This window comes from Acipenser ruthenus, chromosome 27 (assembly GCF_902713425.1).
Source record: "Acipenser ruthenus chromosome 27, fAciRut3.2 maternal haplotype, whole genome shotgun sequence".
Classification (NCBI taxonomy): domain Eukaryota; kingdom Metazoa; phylum Chordata; class Actinopteri; order Acipenseriformes; family Acipenseridae; genus Acipenser; species Acipenser ruthenus.
The window spans coordinates 10,836,346-10,860,564 of record NC_081215.1 but is presented as its reverse complement, the minus strand read 5'-3'; the positions used below and the strand labels follow the sequence as shown (position 1 = coordinate 10,860,564).

At 39.6% G+C, this 24,219-nt stretch overlaps 2 protein-coding genes across 5 annotated transcripts in view; one reads left to right on the top strand and one right to left on the bottom strand.

Moving 5' to 3' along the window:
* The window catches only part of LOC117426071 (dnaJ homolog subfamily C member 16-like), a 28,407-nt gene extending 12,276 nt beyond the window's left edge, over positions 1-16,131 (top strand). The window contains 8 exon segments of the mRNA XM_034043332.3: positions 547-724; positions 1,046-1,228; positions 2,451-2,527; positions 3,074-3,154; positions 10,292-10,384; positions 11,767-11,937; positions 14,033-14,180; positions 14,182-16,131. Coding sequence (XP_033899223.1) covers positions 547-724; positions 1,046-1,228; positions 2,451-2,527; positions 3,074-3,154; positions 10,292-10,384; positions 11,767-11,937; positions 14,033-14,180; positions 14,182-14,445 — 1,195 coding nt within the window. The 3' untranslated portion in view covers positions 14,446-16,131.
* A 547-nt stretch (positions 16,132-16,678) lies between these two features.
* The window catches only part of LOC117426072 (agmatinase, mitochondrial-like), a 32,646-nt gene continuing 25,105 nt past the window's right edge, over positions 16,679-24,219 (bottom strand). For 2 of the 4 annotated variants that reach the window (XM_034043337.3, XM_034043338.3), the window contains one exon: positions 16,679-16,856. In XM_034043337.3, the coding sequence (XP_033899228.2) occupies positions 16,783-16,856 (74 nt within the window). In that variant the 3' untranslated portion in view covers positions 16,679-16,782. Of the gene's footprint in view, positions 16,857-19,625; positions 22,386-23,001; positions 23,200-24,219 lie in introns of those variants that run through there. The other 2 variants (XR_009309062.1, XR_009309063.1) reach the window with 2 other exon arrangements.

The following is a 24,219-nucleotide window of genomic DNA, read 5'->3' as shown; positions in this document are numbered from 1 at the left end:
AGAAATGGGAGTTGAGAACAAAAACAAAGAATCCCCTGTAGCATATTCTCAAGGTTATGTCATAGCACGCTGACTATTGTAAAGTGAGACCAATCAAAGAATACAGCTGTGTAGCAAGCACCAAGACAATAACTCGGTGTACTGTCTCTATAGAGCTGAAACTTCACAGAAGAGGCTCTGTGGCAGCCCTGTTGGGTCAGTCAGTCACACATTCACATGCAGGGGGGTGGGGTTTGCTGGATGCTGAGTTAACTTGAGCTGCAGCATGGAGACTGGAGCAGCAGCGGCACATTGAAGAGATGGATGGACACTGCCAATGCTGAAGGACAGATTAATAGTATGAGCCAAGAATGGAGCCAGCTTATTCCCATACTGGCAAACTAAACTACAGAGCAGGTAGCAGATTCGACCGTACAAATCAGGTCCAAGATGTCGCTGGACGAAACTGCTGTGATAGTTAGGACAGGGACTGTCAAGTCCTGCTCATCAAAGAGAGAAGTTGTTCAGATCTCATGACGAGCTTCTATGTGTACCCTGTTTTTTTAGGTATTGTGTCCTGTTGGTAACCAGTGCAGAGGACTCCTTTACCAATGGAAATGAAGAATTCCTCTCGTTTGCTGCTTCTAACACCAAAGAGATTTTTAGGTTTGCCTACGTCTATCAGAAACAGCAACAAGCCTTGTGTGATGTGTTGCTGAAGGACAAGGAGAGAGTCCCATCTCAGGTACTGTATACCTGGCTGCATTGTTAAGGGCATTGCATAATAATAATAATAATAATAATAATAATAATAATAATAATAATAATAATAGCTTATATGAATGATCCCATGGCACTTAACCATTAAAATTTATAAAACAATGGAATTATGGAACCCATCAAAATACTTTACATATAATGAAACAAATTATAGAAACAAGGCATCAAGGCCTTGGCTCTGCTGCTCCCTGTTACTGGTTCACCTCCTCATGCTGCAGCGCACCCTACTGGCCAGGCTCCAGTGAGCTTGAGCATATGTATTGATGTATTTCTTTCTTATTTGTAGGTTTTAATTCTGGAGAGACGCAACACAGCAGGAAAGGTGAGCTATAAAGCAGTGCCAGGCGGGTGGAATGGAAGTGAAGAGGAGAAGTTTCAACTTCAGGAACAGCTGGAGCTGCTGCAGAAGGACCCTGCTTTCCTCACCAGCGTTGCTGTACTTCCAGAGCTCAACAACGAGTTTGCTTCTGTAAGTTTCATGACTTCAAAGTATTTCACCTGTATTACAAGAGAGTAAAACACTCAGTTTAGAACAAACCAATGACTTTACCTTTGTATGTTGTGTTATAAGTGTCACATATTTAATCAACTGTTCTGATATTTTTATTCATTCATCCTGGGTCATAAATGAGCTAGCTATTCCCAATGTATTCCTGGCAACATTCATTAAACGAAACAGAAATGTCCTGCGTCTGTATCGCAATAATACCTCCCCCCTGCAACAACGCTGATGCTGTTTTTCTGTTCCCACAATTCATTCAATCAGATTATTAGCCTAGTTGAGGGAGTTGAGTGTTGATGTGGATGAGATTGCAGCAACACACAGAAGGCAGTTCCTGCAAACGCTACCCAAATTCATTCGCAAAATGTGTTCAATTTCATTCCCCATCTGAATCTTAAAAGGAGTCATATAGTTAACCTGATCCAATACTTTAAGCGCATCACAAAAACCAGAGCCAGAGGTCACAGTTGGAAATTAGAGAGAGAGATCAAGAGCCACAAGGAACCCTTTACATGGGTGGCTTGGCCTCCTCACATTTGTACATTTTCTTATCTCTTAATAAAAATATCAGAGTAATTGTGATGACCTCTATGTTGAAATGTATATCTGTCTCTGTGATACATACCACACGGGCTGCAGCACAGGTAAAGTCATGCATTTGTTGTAAACCCTACAGGGTGTTCTCTGGCCTTGTAGAACTGGTGCTAATGATCTTTAAAACAAGGCAATGGTGTGAATCCTCTTCATGCACAGATGGATGAAATGGGGCAGCATGTTCTCATATTAGAAGGGGCCGTGCCACTACAGCCAAAGTTGCTCTAGTGAAAATCTTTCAAGATCTTAAAGTATGTAATATTCCATTTCATTTGTGTCTAATGTTTTAGCTGAGGGTATTAGAACTGCTCAAGTACTAGTCACAATAATGCTACCATTTTATAAGTATTGAGTCCGATGAATGTTCAAGGCATCTTTTAGATATCACAGGTTTGCAAAGCATTCATTGTTGGAGGTTATTTGAAATTGCAATAACCCTTTACTACCTGGTGCCTAGTGACAGCATATCAAAAGCTCAATGCTAACTACAAAAAGAGTTTAGTTTGGGGTCCTAACCTGTATTATGTTTGGGGATTTTAGTTTAGCTTTGCAGTATTTTTCACTCTTTGTGATTTTTTTTTTTTTTCTATTTTAGATGTTTCTTCTGCAGTGGATCTATGCTGCGTATGACTATGTCTCCCAGATTGGTGATGATTTACTGCACAACAACTGGTATGGACGTCTACAGTATCAAACACCTTGGTCCTTCACTTCACATCCTTTTGGAACATTGCTACATTGCAAACTTGCATAATCTAGTTTTTCTGCCCTGAAACTCTTCCCATTTTTACCCTGCCTTTCTCCGACTGCCTGCACCTGCATGAGCTCAGTTTAAACACCATGGCCTATATTCTCACCTACTGACAAACCGCATGCACATAGTAAAGTATTACATGGAAAACCAGGCCATAAAGCTCTTGAACAGAGTTAGACACTCACACTAATCCTCGTTGAACAGTTAGACACACTAATCCTGGTTTTCTTAACTCACCTTCTTTGGTATAATTCTGAAATCGTACTCCTCACAGCATGAAAGTCTCAACTCCATAGGGTTACTTCTACAAGCTGTTCCTGCAGCTGTATTAAACAGGGTCTGATTCAGTTGTTTAAATACATATTTCATCCAGGGTAGTTCTGGAACCCAGGAGTTCAGTAAACCCAGAATGGCTCAAACTGCAGTACAATTGGAACCTTATTCCCCATCCATTTGTTTTGTAGGCGTGAAATTATGCCTCTCCTGTCCTTGATCTTCTCTGCACTCTTCATCTTGTTTGGAACCGTTATTATTCAGGCTTTCAGGTAAGTTAGGATTTGCATTTTATTGTCTTCAGGAGCATTTAAAAATATACAGTGGTTTGCAGAAGTATTCACCCCCTGCAAAGTTTTCACATTTTGTTGGCACCTGAGCGTACTCCATGACGCTTTCAAATTATACTTTACATGTAGAATCTACACAAACTACTCCACATTGATAAAGTTAAAAAATGCATATAGAATATAAATGAGTAAGATGTACAGAGAAAAACAGATTAATCTCAGTTGCATAAGTATTCAACCCCTTTGCTACTGCAGCTACTGCATCTCATCAGCTCAGGTATAAATGATTTGTTTGAAAAGTCACAAAATTAGTGAAATGGTTTCAGCCTGTGTGTACTCAAAGTGGTTTAACTTGTAGATAATTTCCCTCATATAAAGACTTTCAAGCTGTAACTCACATAGTGATCCAACAAAGCAACCATGAAGACCAAGGAGCTTCCGAAACAAGTCAGGGATAAAGTGGTAGAGAGGCATTGACGCAGGAGAAGGGTGCAAGAAAATTCAAAGGCGCTGATTATTCCTCTCAGCACAGTGAGGTCCATCATTAAGAAGTGGAAGATGCATCATACCATTCTGAAGCCAACAATGACCTTGAGAGATCTTCAAAGTTCTGTGTCTGAGGTGGGAGTCAGTATTCACACATCAGCAATAAGCCGGTCCATACACAAAGCTGGCTTGTATGGACGGGTGGCAAGAAAAGAAGCCATTACTCAAAAAGCCTCATCTTAAAGCACGTATGGAGTTTGCGAAAAAGCATGTAGATGATACTGCAGACATGTGGAAAAAGGTTTTGTGGTCAGACGAGACAAAAATTGAACTTTTCGGTCTAAATTCCAAGCGTTACGTCTGGCGCAAGCCCAACACTGCACAGCACCCAGTCAACACCATCCCAACTGTCAAGCATGGTGGTGGCAGCATCATGTTATGGGGATGCTTCTCTTCAGCAGGGACTGGGAAGCTTGTCAGGATAGAGGGGAGAATGGATGGTGCACAGTACAGGCGAATCCTTGAGGAAAACCTGTTTGAGTCAGCCAAGACTCTGAAGCTGGGGAGGAAATTCACATTTCAGCAGGACAATGACCCGAAGCACAAAGTCAAAGCCACACCAGTGTGGGTGAACAAGAAGAGAATTAATGTTCTTGAGTGGTCCAGTCAAAGTCCTGTCTGAATCCAATCGAAAATTTATGGCGAGACTTGAAGATTGCAGTCCATCGACGATCCCCAACAAACTTATCAGAACTGGAGCAATTTTTCAATGAAGAATGAGCAAAATTTTTCACCATCTTACTGTGCAAAGCTAGTAGAGACCTAGCCTAAAAGACTCATAGCAGTAATTGCTGCAAAAGGTGCTTCTACCAAGTACTGACTTAAGGGGATGAATACTTGATGAATGCAACCAGTAAATTTCATTTTGTACATTTTCTTTGCAAGTTTTGCTGACATTTAACCTCCTCATATAACAGTGTTCAGTTTAACCACTACAGCTTTGAATAAAAAAAAAAAAGTTTGTTTGAAAAACTGCATACATTATTTGTAATTCAACAAAATGTGACATTATTGGTATGGGGTGAATACTTCTGTATGTATAATAGGTAGAGTACTGAGCACAGATCACTGCGTGAGGGGTGAAATCGAGGGGGAGGTGCTGCTTGTTGGTGACTCAGTATTACATCATGTCGATAGCAGCTGCTGTCGTAAATATCCTCTACACAGGGTTGTTACTTGCCTCCTTGGAGCCAGAGTCAGGGACATTGAGTCCAGAATACCCAGCTTATCAAATGATTATAAAACTGAGCCTGTGGTAATCGAATACCCAGCTTATTAAATGATTATAAAACTGAGCCTGTGGTAATCGTACATGCTGGTACAAATGACATAAGGGCAGAAAATCTGAGGCATTAAAAGAGAATTTATAAAGCACAAACAAGGAAGCTGAAAGAATAAGGATGCAGAATCGTGTTCTCCAGTTTACTACCGGCTATTGGTAAAGGCGATGAACAGTAGAATTAGGATATAAATACTTGGCTGGCTGATTGGTGTATAAAGGGTTGGGATTCATGAACAACTGGGACTGCTTTCATGGAACATCAAGGTACCACAAGAGCGATGGATTACACCTAAATAGCTGCTAATATTGAAAATGATTTAGTAAACTATTTAAACTAGGAACTGGGGAGGGGAGGAAGTCTGAAGAGGGCTGCCATGAAATTGAAGTCAGATATCTAACCGGTTCCACTACTCTCTGCCATTGCCATTGAGCAGACCCAGGGGTGTGTTCCAGAAACTTGGTTGTCTGAGAGTGATGGAGACGAATATAATAGTAGTGGGTACACACTATATAGGAAAGACAGGCAGGACAGAAGAGGCGGAGGGGTAGCGCTATACATAAGAAATAGTCTTGAAGCCCAGGTGTTAAATCAGGACAAAGAAAACAATGCAGAATCAGTATGGGTCAGAATAATGGACACAAATTCAAAGGGCATAATAATAGGAGCATGCTATAGACCGCCAAATTCAGACGCTGAGCAAAATAATCTGTTATACAATGACATTCGAAATGCGTGTAAAAAAGGAGAAGCCGTACTAATGGGGGATTTCAACTTCCCCTGTATAAAATGGGAAAACCCGATGGGGGGCACGACGGACGAAATTGAAATGGTGGAAATGACAAATGACTGCTTCCTAACGCAATTTGTCAAGGCACCGACTAGAGGGGAGGCATGCCTTGATTTAGTCTTTAAATAATGAAGACAGAATAACTAAAACAGAGGTCAGAGAGCCATTGGCAAACTCGGACCACAACATGGTCTCATTTGAAGTATTTTTTAAAACCCCAAAAGTAATGACTAAAGCTAAGGTTTACAATTTTAGAAAAGCAAACTATGAAGGTATGAAACAGAGACTAACAGAAGTAGATTGGAGTAAAATAGAGAAAACATCCACAGAAAAAGGATGGCTGTTTTTTAAAAATGTAGTACTAGAGGCGCAAAACAATTACATCCCAAAAGTAGACAATTCTAAATCTAAATCTAAAACAAAATGGTCAAAATGGTTTAATTGATCAATTAAAAAAAATATTCAGCGAAAAAAGGCACTTTACAGAGCGTTTAAAAGGGACCAAAAACAAAGTACACAGAAAGAGTACTTGGAACTGCAAACACAAGTCTAAAAGGAAGTTAGAAAGGCCAAGAGAGAGATAGAAATCAATATTGCTAAGGGGGCTAAAGCCAATTCCAAAATGTTTTTCCAATATTATAACAGCAAGAGAACATTCAAAGAGGAGGTTAAATGTCTAAGACACAAATGGCAAAATCATAGATGAAGAAAAAAAAATAGCAAATATATTAAATGATTACTTTTCACAGGTTTTTACAAAGGAGGACACGGACAACATGCCCCACATGTCGACCTGTTCCTATCCAATTTTAAATAACTTTAGCATAACAGAGGCAGAAGTGTTAAAGGGACTAGGAGCTCTTAAAATAAACAAATCCCCTGGGCCGGATGAGATCCTCCCAATAGTACTCAAAGAAATGAAAGAAGTTATTTACAAACCGCTAACCAAGATCATGCAACAGTCTCTTGACACAGGGGTTGTACCGACAGACTGGAAAATAGCAAACGTAATACCGATCCACAAAAAGGGAGACAAAACCGAACCAGGTAACTACAGACCAATAAGCCTGACTTCTATTATATGTAAACTTATGGAAACTATAATAAGATCCAAAATGGAAAATTACCTATATGGTAACAATATCCTGGGAGACAGTCAGCATGGTTTTAGGAAAGGGAGATCGTGATTAACTAACCTACTTTACTTTTTTGATGATACAACATTGAAAATGGATAATTGCAAAGCATACGACATGGTTTATTTAGATTTCCAGAAAGCTTTTGACAAAGTCCCGCATAAAGATTAATTCTCAAACTGAATGCAGTAGGGATTCAAGGAAATGCATGTACATGGATTAGGGAGTGGTTAACATGTAGAAAACAGAAAGTACTGATTAGAGGAGAAACCTCAAAATGGAGCGAAGTAACCAGTGGTGTACCACAGGGATCAGTATTACATTCATGATTTAGATTCTGGTATAGTAAACAAACTTGTTAAATTTGCAGACAACACAAAAATAGGAGGAGTGGCAAACACTGTTGCAGCAGCAAATGTCATTCAAAATTATCTAGACAGCATTCAGAACTGGGCAGACACATGGCAAATGACATTTAATAGAGAAAAGTGTAAGGTACTGCACGCAGGCAATAAAAATGTGCATTATAAATATCATATGGGAGATACCGAAATTGAAGAAGGAATACTGAAATCCTAAAAGGTATTGACAATGTCGACCCAGGGGACTTTTTCAACCTGACAAAAGAAACAAGGACCAGGGGTCACAAACGGAGATTAGATAAAGGGGCATTCAGAACAGAAAATAAGAGGCACTTTTTTACACAGAGAATTGTGAGGGTCTGGAACCAACTCCCCAGTAATGTTGTTGAAGCTGACACCCTGGGATCCTTCAAGAAGCTGCTTGATGAGATTCTGGGATCAATAAGCTACTAACAACCAAACGAGCAAGATGGGCTGAATGGCCTCCTTTCGTTTGTAAACTTTCTTATGTTCTTCTTATGTTCTTAATCTACATATCCCTGTTACCTCTGCTCAATCACATGCTCTAATGAACCCATTCTACACTTGGCTTTATTTAATGTTAGGTCTCATAAAGCTCCCTAATCAGTGATTTTATTGTGGACTATAACCTTGATATTGTATCTTTAACTGAAACGGAGGGTCATAATCGGCACACAGATCTGCATCTTCATTACTTTGCTTGTTAAATATAGGAAGGCTCTGTCCCAGGCTAGATCTTCATACTATTCTAACCTGAGTGAAACAAATACAAATAATCCTAGGTTTCTTTTCAGTTCCATAGATAAATTAGTAAATCCACCTTCTAATGCTTCTACCCGCACAATTGGCTCCTCTTTTACTGCAATGACTTCTTAAAGTTTTTCCAAAATAAATGACTTGACATTAGAGATCAGATTTTACAGACTCCTTCTATTATAGACCATTCTTTCTTACCTGAACCTGTTAGACTGATAGAGCGATGTTGGAGGCTTTTTCTCTGATTACCTTACAAGACCTGACAGCATTAGTTCTGCATATGAGACCTACTACTTGTGCCCTCGATCCAATCCCTGCCAAATAATTGAAAGATGTTTTCTGTGTTATTAATACACGCATTTTAACAATTATGAATGAATCACTTTCCTCTGGTATAGCTCCCTCTGCATTTAAGGTTCCGGTGGTAAAGCCTCCACCCTAAAGTCCTCAGCAACTATAGGCCAATATCCAGTCTGCTATTTTTATCAAAGGTTCTGGAGAGAGTTGTTACTAATCAATTACACAAGTTTCTAACTTGCAATACTGTATTTGAGAAATTCCAGTCTGGATTTCATAGCACGAGACGGGCCCTTGTTAAAGTAATAAATTATCTTTTGATAAGCTCTGACTCTGGCTTTCCTTCAGTTTTAATTCTCCCAGATCTTAGTGCTGCTTTTGATACTGTGGACTATTCCATTCTATGGAATCGTCTTGAAAGTTCAGTGGGTTTGCCAGGAGGTGTCCTATCTTGGTTTAGGTCTTATCTTTCCGATAGGTTCCAGTTTGTCTCTATTGGGGAGATGCAGTCTGAATTGTCAGAAGTTGTCTGTGGTGTTCCGCAGGGCTCTATCTTTGGTCCTTTGTTGTTTTCATTATATATGCTGCCATTAGGTGACATTATCCTCAGGCATGGAGTGAATTTCCATTGCGTGCAGATGACACGCAGCTATACTTGTCTTTAAATCCAGGCAATCCTTCTACTGGGGTGCTATTGCTGCCTGCAAGTGTTTGATGTCACATAACTTCTTAATGTTGAATTCTGATAAAACAGAGGTCATGCTGGCGGGCTCACAGCATCAACTAAAAAATATCAATTTACATAAGTTAGACCTTGGCAGCCAGTCTTTCATCAGAACAAAAAACGGAAATGAGAAATTTGGAGGTCATTTTTTATCCTGATCTATCGTTTGAGACTTGTATTAGGAAAATGTATTAAAGTATAATTTTATCATTTGAGAAATATAGCTTAAACTTATACCTATTATTTCTGTACCTGATGCTGAGAGGCTAATGCATGGTTTTGTTTAATTAAGAATTGACTATTACAATGCACTTTCTCTGCTATTCCAGAACGTTTGCTGCCGCAAGAATACTAAAACCAGAACAAGTGAACATATTACCCCTTGGCCTCTTTGCACTGGCTCCCTGTGCAGTTTAGAATAAATTTTAAGGACTTTGCTTTTAACGTATAAAGCCCTCAGTAGATTAGCACCCAGTTATTTCCAGGAGTTGCTGACCTCGTGCACTCCTAGCGCACTCTTAGCGCACTCTTAGATCACAGGATGCGGGGCTGCTGGTTACTCACCCTGTATACTCCTAACCGCACTCTCAGATCACAGGATGCGGGGGCTGCTGGTTACTCAGGGTGAATAGAAGCAGTATGGGAGGAAGAGCCTTTTCTTATAAGGCTACAGAACTTGTAAGGCTACAGAACTCTCTGCCTTATTCTGTCAGAGAAGCCAGGACTCGTACTGCCTTTGAATCAGGACTGAAAACGCAAGTTTACAAACTAGCCTTCTTATGATGTTTTTTTATTATACAATGTAACTGCTTTGTTGTCCTTTTCTAATTTCAAATTGTATTCATGTTCCTATTATGTTGTTTATATTCTTTTTATATGAATGGCTTTCTTTCTGTTACCAAATTTTGTTTCAATGGATTAGTTTAACTTTCTGTAAAGCACCTTGGGGTCCATGTGATGTTAGGTGCTATATAAATGTGACTAAGTAAAATACAATAAAATAAATACATTTTAGTGCTGTATGCACTTACATTAGTGTCAGCTCATTTACACATTAGCCACATGCACAGGTTTAAGAGAAAAGATTTAGCATTAGCGCTGTACACGTGGGTGACGTTGCTGAAGAGCTTGATCGTCGTGGATAAACGGTCAGGGTGGATATGGATGGATTACTGTATATTGAGTTGTGATCTTTCATTGATTTCAGTGACTCGAGTGATGAAAATCAAACCAAGCCAAAGACAAAAGAAGGACCTCAAAATAATTCTGAGAACGGCTCCCCCAACGCAAATACATCCAGGTATGGGGACACTGCAGCTGTGAATCCTACCTGTGTAATAGAAAAACAATCTGAGGACACTGATTGCATTTCTTTATTAAACTGCATTTAGACCAGCCAAGCTTCCTGTGATGCAAAATGTAAAAACATCATTTGCATTGCAATAGGTTTGAACCAAAGTTATGTAAGTGGTTGTCACAGCAGCAGAGATGTGTTACTAGCAAGCTGGTAAATACATTAGCACTGGGCTGTGCTTATTGAATACTATTTGCCATCTTTACATATTAAAAAGGTCAGGTACTGCATTGCACAAAAGCTGGTACAATAGTGTGTTACCATTAACTCCCCCCCCCCCCCCCCCCCCAACACTGTACCCTCAGTGTGGTAGAAATACTGCACAGAATGGCATTTCTTCCATCCACTTGTAACGTAGTGTTGCAGGGGGACAGGTTACTGGTGTCCCAGCTGTGCTTAGAGATGAGCCGTGTTTGAGAGTCTATTGGGGTTACAGGGATGCCTTTATACTTCAGAGTTTTAACCCTTTGTGGTCCTATGTCGGACCTGGTCCGACATTGCAATTATTCCTATCCGGTCCAATGTCGGACCCTGTCCGACATCATCAAAAAGACGCAAAAAACAGGTTTCTAGTCATTTGTGGTCCGGAAAAAGCCGAGCAAACCATTCAATGGCCGAGTGGGAGCGACAGGAGCCGAGACAAGCCGAAAAAAAAAAAAAAAAAAAAAAAGGGCGTATCTCATGAATAGTCATACCTGCCCCTGGGATCAGATAGGGGCGGCCATAAAGAAACAAGCTGGCTGTGACTGCATCAGCACTCAGAGAATATCACGGACATTTGCAGAGCTTTTTTCAGATGTTATAGTAATAAAATAATGACTTGGATCGCATTATTGAGGCGTTTGGTGATAAAAACGAGTGATCAGGAGATGATTGATCGGTATGTACGACTATTAATATTATTATTATATTTATTTCTTGGCATATGTGAAAGCTATAGCGAACGAAAGGGTGGGGCGGGGCTGGAGATGCCTAGTGAGTGCTTTGTTGATATGCAGGGCCTTTTAAACCCGTTTGACTGTGGGGAAAAAAAATACTTTTAAACAGCGCGTCTAAAATTAACTGCGCATGTGAAAATAAATTGGACCTGACACGCACTTAATAAATGGACTGCAGAGGGTTAAACAGTCACCAGCATATGATGATAATACAGTATATTAAGAGAACAGTCGTTTTTATATGCATATTAATGTAGAATTAGTTATATAAAATTGTTATAGCAAACAAACAAAAAAAAGAATTTCCCTTTGTCCCCTGCTGTAATTCCGGCTGATTGTCTGTCTTTCAGGTTTGCACTTTAACATGCTGTTTAATATTCCCCTTTCCAGCAGAGCTCCAAAGAAAAGCTTTGTGGAGGTCACTGAGCTGACGGATATCACCTACACCAGTAACCTGGTTCGTCTGAGGCCTGGCCACATGAACGTCGTGCTCGTTCTCACAGACGCTGCCAAGAATGCTCTGCTCAGCAAGTTTGCAAAGGAAGTCTACTCCTTTACTGGGTTTGTAGGGCTATTCCCACAGTACGGTTTCACAAACACTGACACGCAACACAACACAGTGTATGACAGTTTCAAATATCAATCCATACTTTATTCATAAAAACAACTCGGTAGAATGTCTGCAACCTTGTAATATTAATAACTAGACCCCGTTCCTTGTACCAAACACACTGGATTGTAAATACAATATTACTACACGGCAAAGTAGTGAACAGGGATTCAAAACTGAACGAGAACAATAAACAAAATGAATATTAATCTATTACGTTCTGGAACGATTTTGTTCATCGGTTAATGTTTTTTTTTTTTGTTCCCTTTCAGCCTGGTCTCTCTCTTTTCATTGTTTTCAAACATACAATAATTTGAAAAAAGTGTTCTACTCATGGTCTTACACTTCAGTGGTCAACGACAAAGCATTACATCACAGCCAGCTAATGAAGTTCAACATTACATTTAGCTTGCTTTTTCAGAGCAGCCAGCGAATCAAATAGCACTATATTTGCCTTCAGTTCAGGCTTCCACCTTGCAGTCAGCTATGTGCTGGATCCACGTTACCTGATCAGTCTTGTATTCGCTCAAAATAAACAGGTGCTGTTGTTAACTTTTGTTCACAGAAAACAAGCTGTAAAAGTGCGTGTGGCAAGTGAAGCGCTTTGTTAACAATCTGAGGTTTGCTGGTTATATTCCTGGATATTAAGAGTTAAGACATTTTACCGTCGACAGTGCTTTATTGTATAACAAATTTATTTAACTGTATTCTCAATCATTTGACGATTCATGATTTAATTGTTCAGTGTTTCATTTCCATTGTTCTGTAGAAGTTGAAACATGCATACCGATGATGACAATGTTCCCCTTAGTGTTTAATAATAGAGTGCTCATACGTAACTGAGAGGATTTTTATCTGCATATCTTTTTTAAACAGGAGTAGCTGTGCAAATAAGATATGTAGGTTATGGTAAATATATAATGCTTCGAAGAGATGTTTGAAACATTTTTGTGACAAATATATGGCAGATGTGTAGCCCTGGGGGGAAAAAAAAAAGTTTTTATTAAAAACACCACAAAGTTGAAAGGTGGAACAGAACAGAGAAAAAAAAGCAAGTGGCATATTTGATGGAGCCATGCTCTCGATTAGCTGCAGAGTTTATTTCAGACAAACCTTGCATTAAGTTATTACGTTGAATGTAAGGACACTAACTAACTCACCGAGATTGTTGGGAAATGTCGCTGTTTTGAATTGTTTAAAAAAAAAAAAAAAAAAAAATTGGAAAATTCGACCTGAGAGAAAAGAAAGTTGCAACGGAGAAAAGAAAAAAGAAGCGGACTGCTGTCATTTTCTTTTAAGGCTTTAACGTAGGCATTGTTGTTTCTATAGACAGGAAGCAAGTGCATTTATTGATACAGACGGATAACTTGTCACACGGTTTTCCCTTTGCATCCGAGTTATCTGTTATTTACTGTATTGCATGCTTGTTTGTTTAATTTGAGAAAATGTGTTCAAACCGGAACGGAACGAAATCAGCCGTTTGGAAATTTCAGAACCGGAGCCGAAAATTCCGGTTTGGTTTGGAGCCGAACCGGAACGGGAAAAAAAATCTGGTTTGAATCCCTGGTAGTTAGTCTTATTTGATATGATACACAGGCTAAGTTACCTCTGTGAAGTTTACAATAAAAAGCAGAAACATAACTTAAGCATTGAGAACAGCAAATTAACAAGACCAGCTCTTTGAAATTTGAAACTACTTCCGCCAATTGTTTTAGTTACCTTTTTGTGATCATTGGTTCTTACTACAGTTACTTGGATTTCTTTATTTTATTATTTATTTTTTGAGTATGTCTTTATAGCAGTAAAAGCCGTCACTGTCCAGTAATCTGTAACTTAGATCTTGTCACTTTCTGGCTAATGCACTCTAGGTGGTGCTGGTGTGATCTGTATTTGAATCACGACCTGATGACCTGACGTGATCCATATCGTGTCATGACATTAGTGTATAGTTACACCCTAATTGCAAACATCATCAAGATAAGAAAACAGTACAAATTAAATTCAGCTAGTTGCTTGTGTTTCATGATTCCCCTCCTGTGTTCCCAGGAGCCTCACCTTGCACTTCTCCTTTCTGAACCTGGACAAACACAAGGAGTGGATGGAGTCCCTTCTGGAGTTCGCTCAGGATGCTGTGCAAATCGACAGCGACGAGGATGACAGCCAACACAAAGCGGACTACACAGGATACGTGTTGGGCCTTGAATGGACACAAGAAGTACCTGTGCTTATTCAAACCCGTGTACACTGGGGAGGACCTCCACATGGACAGCAGCAGCAGAGCCTCTTCATCCTCCAGAGACGAAGCAGCGACTTGCAAGAAAACGGCTTCATCCAGTCTGCAGATCCACCACAAACTAGACAGGCTGGGCTTGTGGATGGAGAGGCTACTGGAGGGAACATTACCCAGATACTATATCCCATCCTGGCCGGGACTGGACAAAATCACTACATCCAAATAACATTGGACTGTTAAGCAATGATTTCCATTAGCTCAATAATACCTATTCTGCTTACCTGACTAGGAGAAAGCACTGCATTTCTGATTCCACCCCATTTTATTGTTTAGCTAAAAAGTCTAAATAGATGGAATTGTATGCACTGTTTGTGTGTGTTTGGGAGCTGCACACGGGCATTGTGTTCTTATGGTTTCTCTAGCAGGCTCACTGTTACAAACCCTCCTTGAGTATGGTGAAGATATTTAACAAAGGTTATCCAAGCCAGTCATATTGTAAATGTTGAATATAGTGAATAAGCAGCAAGGTTTTAAATGAATTTCTTACCTCTAGTGATAGAACAATAGTCTCAAACAAACTTGTTTTCCTGACTTTTTCACTTGAACTCAGCTGAAGCCTGTGTGAGCATGTGGCTTCTAGTCTTCATTTGTATCCTGTGTTGCGAGTAATAGGAACCCACAGCTTCCTGTGTGCAGTTTAGGGGAATCCCTTCTTGTAACACAAAGAAGTGCAAGGAAAAGTGGCTTCACTGAGTCAAAGTGAAAAACATCAGGGAGCGAGCGTGGTGTTCCAGTCGTACTCCATTGATATTTCTGAAATTAAGGGAATGGGCTAAGACTCCATTCAGACATCATGTTTTAATTTACCAACCTTGTGGGGTAAACTCAATAAAAATGTTTCACAGCCACAGGAAATTGAGTTTGTTTTCACCAGAAATGTACAATTAATTCCAGATTATACTTTAAAGAATGTTTGAACTTTTGCTTCAAGCTGGTTTAAAATACAAATCTCCATCAGGACTGGAGGACTGTAAAGCTTATAAGAATCCTCTTAGGCGTGAAGGTTAATGAAAAGCTGCAACAAAGGTGTTTTTTTCATTTCAATAATTCAATTGAATCCCACCAATGGTACCCAGTGTGTAACCCTATATTGACAAATTCCTGAATTTGAACACAGACATCTTAAACACATGAGTCAGAGAAAAAGCAGTTACTGAAGGAAAGCAGGTTTTACAAAAGCACTGAATATAGCAACTGCTGTGAAACAATATAAAAAATCAAATACATGTTTAATCAAACAGTCATTTTTATGAGCTAAGATTACAGGAATCATTTCACCAGTGCTAATTCTTTTGACTGTTTCCTTGATAAACTGCTTTGCATCATGATTTGGCATGCATTGGATTCCTAATTCACCATCGCTTCAGACTCTTAAATGCTCAGTTACTGCATGTTAGCTGTTTGGTCACCTTTTAGATGCCTAATTATTGTGCTGTAATCAGAAACAGAACAGCAGCTTCCATAGACAATGCACCACTGTGAGGTTCCCTAGTGTATGAAAAGTATACAACTAATTCTATAGATTGTACACCAGGAGTCTGGGGATGTGATGCTAGTTAAAATAAAAAGGGAAAGTTTAGTACATGGGCAGAGGTGTAAAAGAGGTGTTTATATACAGATCTAATATTAAATATTTAGAACAGTTATGCTTGTTTTTATATGTAAAGGCCTCTTGATGGGATAATATAAATGAGTTTTGGAAGAGATTTTTATGTTTTGCACTGTTGATAACTAATTAAAATAATTTTAGTTTTTTTTTATGTTTTATCTCATGCAATACATAGGTCGTGATGTGGTTTATATATATATGTTGCATCAATGTTCCAGAACTAAAATAAAGTAGATTTTAAAAGTAAACTTTTCTCTGATATATGTTTTAGAGCCGGTGACTAATAGTACTGGCACTGGTGCTCTGACTAGGAGTTCAGGAGCTCCTCTTCAGTTCAAATGCCTGTCAGACGTTATGTAATGAATGGAACTAGAACTAAAGAGCAGTTTCCGGACATAGTCAAATACTGACTGGTCTTTGTTAACCTAAGAGCAATAAGAACACTCAGAATTATTGGATTGGTGAAGATGGGAGGCAGGGTTAGAAGAGGAGCTACTCTGGGGAGCTCAGCCACTCAACAAACTAGGAGGCTTTATCAGTCATGCCACATCCCGTATACCTTTCAACATAGTAACAAGGTTTTGCATGGTATTTATTTATTATTAAGAAGAAGATAGCAGGTGTAATGTAAGCTGGAACTTTAAATTCATTTTTGAGAATATTTAACTCTAAAATATTTAAATATAAAATATGTTTTATACTTTGTTCCTTAAATTATTTACAGTAAAAGTTTCTTACTATAAAGTCACCTCATTATTTCCAGTAGCTAAAACCAGTAGATAGGCAGAAATGTGATAAAGTACAGGTTTTATATATTTAAGAAGGTTTGCTTATAACATGTTATAATTCTGAAGAGAAGTTTGTACAACTGAAGTCTGAAGATGGCTTGAAAGATCAGAAGTATTTTATCTTTGGAAGAACGCACATCATTTCAAATAGCAGGTTGGCAGCAGTCAAGGCTGTGTTACCTAAACAAAACCAAAAAAAGAAGAAATTAATCCTCTAAAAAACAAAAACACCAAGAAGAAATACATATCAATTACACTATGTAACTCAATTTTTGTTCCTGGGTAGTAAGTGTTATTTCCTAATTGCTTATGCCTCAAAAGTATAGAAAATGGCTATTATTCCCCACAAGCTTTGCTTTTGTGACCAGGACAGTGATATTTTGAAATTTACCTATTTCCAATGAGAAAACGGGCAAATTTGTGTCTTTTCGTTCACATAAAGTCAGAAAAAAACAACATATGAATCCAAATTAACATGTATTTATACTAAAGTAATACAAAAATGACTACAAAAGATTTAGAAGTGAGTAGTTTTTCGAGATTTACGATTATACTGTAAATCACTTTCACGAATCAGCCCCCAAATGTAGTCTCCCATCATGTTCTCGTTATACTGTCCTTGGTAGCGGCATTCAAAGTCCAGTATATCCTGGTGGAAGCGCTCGCCTTGCTCCTCTGAGTACGCTCCCATGTTCTCCTTGAATTTATCAAGATGAGCATCAAGGATATGGACTTTGAGGGACATCTTACAGCCCATTGTGCCGTAGTTCTTCACCAGAGTCTCAACCAGCTCCACATAGTTTTCGGCCTTGTGATTGCCCAGGAAGCCCCGAACCACTGCGACAAAGCTGTTCCAAGCCGCTTTCTCCTTACTAGTGAGCTTCTTGGGGAATTCATTGCACTCCAGGATCTTCTTTATCTGTGGTCCGACGAAGACACCGGCTTTGACCTTTGCCTCAGACAGCTTAGGGAAGAAGTCTTGAAGGTACTTGAAGGCTGCCGACTCCTTATCTAGAGCTCTGACAAATTGTTTCATAAGGCCCAATTTGATGTGCAGTGGTGGCATCAGCACCTTCCGGGGGTCCACCAGTGGCTCCCACTTGACGTTGTTCCTCCCCACAGAGAACTCAGTCCGCTGTGGCCAGTCCCGCCTGTGGTAGTGCGCCTTGGTGTCCCTGCTGTCCCAAAGGCAAAGATAGCAGGGAAACTTGGTAAAACCGCCTTGGAGACCCATCAGGAATGCCACCATTTTGAAGTCTCCTATGACCTTATGCCATCTCAGAAAAATGCAGATACAGTGCCTTGCGAAAGTATTCGGCCCCCTTGAACTTTGCGACCTTTTGCCACATTTCAGGCTTCAAACATAAAGATATGAAACTGTAATTTTTTGTGAAGAATCAACAACAAGTGGGACACAATCATGAAGTGGAACGAAATTTATTGGATATTTCAAACTTTTTTAACAAATAAAAAACTGAAAAATTGGGCGTGCAAAATTATTCAGCCCCTTTACTTTCAGTGCAGCAAACTCTCTCCAGAAGTTCAGTGAGGATCTCTGAATGATCCAATGTTGACCTAAATGACTAATGATGATAAATAGAATCCACCTGTGTGTAATCAAGTCTCCGTATAAATGCACCTGCACTGTGATAGTCTCAGAGGTCTGTTTAAAGCGCAGAGAGCATCATGAAGAACAAGGAACACACCAGGCAGGTCCGAGATACTGTTGTGGAGAAGTTTAAAGCTGGATTTGGATACAAAAAGATTTCCCAAGCTTTAAACATCCCAAGGAGCACTGTGCAAGCGATAATATTGAAATGGAAGGAGTATCAGACCACTGCAAATCTACCAAGACCTGGCCGTCCCTCTAAACTTTCAGCTCATACAAGGAGAAGACTGATCAGAGATGCAGCCAAGAGGCCCATGATCACTCTGGATGAACTGCAGAGATCTACAGCTGAGGTGGGAGACTCTGTCCATAGGACAACAATCAGTCGTATACTGCACAAATCTGGCCTTTATGGAAGAGTGGCAAGAAGAAAGCCATTTCTTAAAGATATCCATAAAAAGTGTCGTTTACAGTTTGCCACAAGCCACCTGGGAGACACACCAAACATGTGGAAGAAGGTGCTCTGGTCAGATGAAACCAAAATCGAACTTTTTGGCAACAATGCAAAACGTTATGTTTGGCGTAAAAGCAACACAGCTCATCACCCTGAACACACCATCCCCACTGTCAAACATGGTGGTGGCAGCATCATGGTTTGGGCCTGCTTTTCTTCAGCAGGGACAGGGAAGATGGTTAAAATTGATGGGAAGATGGATGGAGCCAAATACAGGACCATTCTGGAAGAAAACCTGATGGAGTCTGCAAAAGACCTGAGACTGGGACGGAGATTTGTCTTCCAACAAGACAATGATCCAAAACATAAAGCAAAATCTACAATGGAATGGTTCACAAATAAACATATCCAGGTGTTAGAATGGCCAAGTCAAAGTCCAGACCTGAATCCAATCGAGAATCTGTGGAAAGAACTGAAAACTGCTGTTCACAAATGCTCTCCATCCAACCTCACTGAGCTCGAGCTGTTTTGCAAGGAGGAATGGGCAAAAATGTCAGTCTCTCGATGTGCAAAACTGATAGAGACATACCCCAAGCGACTTACAGCTGTAATCGCAGCAAAAGGTGGCGCTACAAAGTATTAACTTAAGGGGGCTGAATAATTTTGCACGCCCAATTTTTCAGTTTTTTATTTGTTAAAAAAGTTTGAAATATCCAATAAATTTCGTTCCACTTCATGATTGTGTCCCACTTGTTGTTGATTCTTCACAAAAAATTACAGTTTCATATCTTTATGTTTGAAGCCTGAAATGTGGCAAAAGGTCGCAAAGTTCAAGGGGGGCCGAATACTTTCGCAAGGCACTGTATATATATATATATATATATATATATATATATATATATTGTAAAAGATTGCACCCACTCGGGTTCGTTGCCCCTTTAAAACTAGACCCAACACGACAGAAATGGATTTTTAAGCGCTGGTGCGCTATGTTTAATAAACACAAAAATAAACAAAATACAAAACAAACGCCTAGCTCTGTACGAGCACTAACTAACACACAGGATCACCCTGACTAACACGGGACAGCTACGCTGTTTCCCCGTCCTCACAAAACACACTGGTTTGAAACAGCACTTACACTTTCACTCCCGACTGCCAGGAAGCAGAGCACCCCTTTCTGCCTCCTTCTCCTCAGCAGCCTCGAACAGACTGCCTGCTCTCCTTTTAAACTCCACACCTGGGTCTAATTCCCCAATAACACCCAGGTGCGGATGATCATTAATAAAACAATTAAACAATTAAATTTAAACAATAAACCAAAAAGTAAATTCTCACATGTTTCTTTTGCAGGGAGGTTTTAACCCCCTCCCTGCTGTCTCTCACAACCCGCTATCTTACAATATATATATATAGTGCTCACTCGCTATAACGCGGGTCTCGGGGGACACACAATATGAGTGTTATAACCAAAGACTGTTATAAACCTCAAAATGGAGCGAGGTAACCAGTGGTGTACCACAGGGATCAGTATTTGTCATCTGCTCTTCCTAATCTACATTAATGACTTAGATTCTGGTATAGTAAGCAAATTTGTTAAATTTGCAGATGACACAAAAATAGGAGGAGTGGCAAACTGTTGCAGTAGCATTCAAAATGATCTAGACAGCATTCAGAACTGGGCAGACAAATGGCAAATGACATTTGATAGAGAAAAGTGCATGCAGACAATAACAATGTGCATTATAAATACCATATGGGAGTACCATATGGGAGATACTGAAATTGAAGAAGGAATCTATGAAAAAGACCTAGGAGTTTATGTTGACTCAGAAATGTCTTCATCTAGACAATGTGGGGAAGCTATAAAAAGGTCAATATATTGTGAAAAGTGTAAATCAAGAGAAGTAATTATATAAAACTTTACAATGCATTAGTAGGACCTCATCTAGAATATTGTGTACAGTTCTGGTCACCTCGCTACAAAAAGGATATTGCTGCTCTAGAAAGACTGCAAAGAAGGACCAGAACTATTCCTGGTTTAAAGGCATGTCGTATGCAGACAGGCTAAAAGAATTGAATCTATTCAGTCTTGAACAAAGAAGACTATGCAGTGATCTGATTCAAGCATTCAAAATTCTAAAAGGTATTGACAATGTCGACCCAGGGGACTTTTTCGATCTGAAAAATGAAACAAGGACCAGGGGTCACAAATGGAGATTAGATAAAGGGGCATTCAGAACAGAGAATTGTGGGAGTCTGGAACAACTCCCCAGTAATGTTATTGAAGCTGACACCCTGGGATACTTCAAGAAGCTGCTTGATGAGATTCTGGGATCAATAAGCTACTAACAGCCAAGCGAGCAAGATGGGCTGAATGGCCTCCTCTCATTTGTAAACTTTCTTATGTTCTTATGTGATTGGTTCTCATCACTGTCAGTCTCACCCCTTTTCAAAGGAATGCCTTTCACAAGAGAAAATGGCTAAATGTAAAAAAAAAACCTTCTGAATCAGGTTATTACTGGATGTAATATACACTGTTTAAACGTGTTTGAGAGTTTCAAGTTAATATTTTTTCTCTTTCACCCCATCTCTTGCTCAAAGTAGGTTAGATTAGAGTTGTAGAAATTCCTTTGCGTTATCACAAATTGAAATCTCTGGAAGACTTTGACGAATCACCTTTTGACAAGACAACGGATATTTGAGTGAACTGCCAATCATGAGCTGTGGGCAAGACCAAGGAATGGCTCAGAGACGAGCTAACCAGTGTTTAGGCACATTGTGTGACGTCAAACACCGCCCATGAATTCAACGATCCAATCACAATGGGTCGGCACTTAATTAAAAAAGACTGGGACAGGCAAAGAAAGTAGTGATGGGGAAGTAGTTCTGAGGAATGTAAGGGAAGCTGAACTGCTCTGAAGAAAGTTTCTGAAGCTTGGAGAAAGCAATAAAAGTCTGCTGGCATCATGGGAGAATCTATGGCTAAAATCATGTTCTGAGAAGGCTGAAATCAGCTTTGAAGAGAGCCCTAGCTCTTTGCCCTACAAGAGACTGAAACAGTAAACGGGACACTGCCTTGATCTGAAAGCGGGTCTTGGTCTCCACGTCGAAGCATAGCCAGCAGCTGGGCCTACAGTATGATCCTTTTTTATATTTCTGACACGTTGTGTGAAAGTCGATTATTGTCAAGGAAATCTGAGTTTACATGATCATGAACTTAAATAAGGTATATCTTATTTCTCATTTTGACGTGGAGAGGACCCAACGGAGTGAAGAATGAAATTGACTGCATACTCACCAACAAGAAGCACACCATTAGAGATGCATTAGCATGTAGATGTCTCATCTGATATAGTGTGTATTAGCATTTAAGTGAGGCTGAAACCATGACCTCAGTACAAAGAAATGAGGCTGCTTTGCTTTGGTCTTTTTGTTCATTCCTACCTGTGATGTCTCAGTACTAAACAATTTTAACACAGGAAGTGACCACAGATTTGTAAGATGCAAAATACACCTAAACACAGCACTGGAGAGAGCGAAACTCGTGATGACGAAATCCAGCACAATCAAAGTAGAAATGCTCCAGAAGCAAAGCCTGGTGTTTCAACTGGAACTGAAGAATAGATTCAGTGCTCTTCAAGATCTGCAAAAAGATGAAGCATCGAGGTAAACAAAATCTATGAGGAAGTGATGCAAGTAGTTGCAGAAACAGCAAAAAACATCGCTGGAACACAGAGTACAAAATGTGATCAGAAGATCACACAAGAGACAAAAGACCTCATGAAGAAAAGAAGGGAAATGAAACAAACAGCAGCTCTGAAATCAAAAATTGAATACATTGAGCTCTGCAAGACAGTAAGAAAACGCATTACTGAGGATATACAGTCGTTCAACTGTAGGTTGGTAGAAAAAACTATTGATAGCAACCAAAGCATGAAGAAAGCAAAACAAAGACTAATCGTTGGGAAAAAACAGATTTTAGCAATCAAACAAGAGGATGGGACTGTCATCAAGAACCAGAAATTGATTTTGAAGAGAGTCGAAGACTTTTACAGAATATTATATCAAGATGAAAAGAGCAATGCAGCAGATGACGAAGACGAGACAGTAAAAACGCAACCTGAGGAAGAAACATGCTATCAAACATATGAAGACAGGAAAGTGATACTTTTACATAAGAAAGGAGATAAAGACGACCTCAAGAATTACAGACCTATTAGCTTACTTCCTATAATCTACATGTTTACCAAAATACTCACCAACAGACTGCAAGATAAATTTGACTCGTCACAATCATGAGCAAGTGGGATTCAGGAGCGGATTTAGCACAATGGATCATCTTCAAGTTGTTCTGCAAGTGATTCAAACCAGCAACGAGTACGAACTACCACTTTGCTTGGGATTCATCGACTATGAAAAAGCCTTTGACTCTGTTTACACAAGATCTGTATTAAGCTCTGAAAAAACAAGGATTTGAGAAAAAGGAATTGAGACACTTGATCAGCACTATATACAAGAACGCAACATCCACAGTAAGACTCCATAAAAACAGCAACAAAATCAAGATTAAAAAAGGAGTATGTCAAGGAGATACAATTTCCCCAAAGCTCTTCACGGCCACCCTAGAAGACATTTTCAAAACACTGGATTGGGAAAATAAGGGGCTGAAGATCAATGGAGCCTACTTGAATCACCTATGATTTGCTGACGACATCCTCATATTTACAACATGCCCAGAAGAATTAAAAACAAAGATGCATGCTGGGAATAACAAGAAGAGACAGGAAATGAAAGGAATGGACAAGAGTGCAAACAAAGGTATGCAATGTTATGAGCGAAAAAACTGAAATGCATACCTGTCAACTCTTATGGGTTTTCCGTATTTCTTACATTTTTTTACAGGAAAATCAAAACCTCACTGTCAGGGAAAAACATGCAGGGCACGCGAGTCACTGATTGCTTCCTTCAAAAAAGCCTGAAGCAGTTCACAAAAATGCCACCGCCAACAAAAAAACACAAAACTGGAAAGTGGACAGTACCTTAAGGAATGGGAGGACAAACCTGAATTTTGTGGCTTGATAAGGGCTTCTCCTGACAGCGGGGGTTACGCATTGTGTATTCCATGTAAGAATAATGTGAAATGTTAAAGATGTTAATAATAATGAACACAGCAAATGATGAAAAAGCTTTTTCTGCAGATTTCAATTAATAAACTGGGAGAAGTTCTTCAGGTTTGGAAGCATTCCTTAAGGGTTTGAAAGCTCTGGTATACAAGTTGGGCTCAGAAAGGGTTGACAGGCATGGAAATGGCAGTGGGGCAGACATGTAGCAAGAAGAACAGACCATCACTGGACCAAGGAGATACTAGACTGGATCCCAAGAGATATAAAGCGACCAAGAAGAAGACCTCCAGGAAGATGGCAAGATGAAATTAGGAAACACGCCGGAGCAACGTGGATGAGGGACGCAGCAGACAG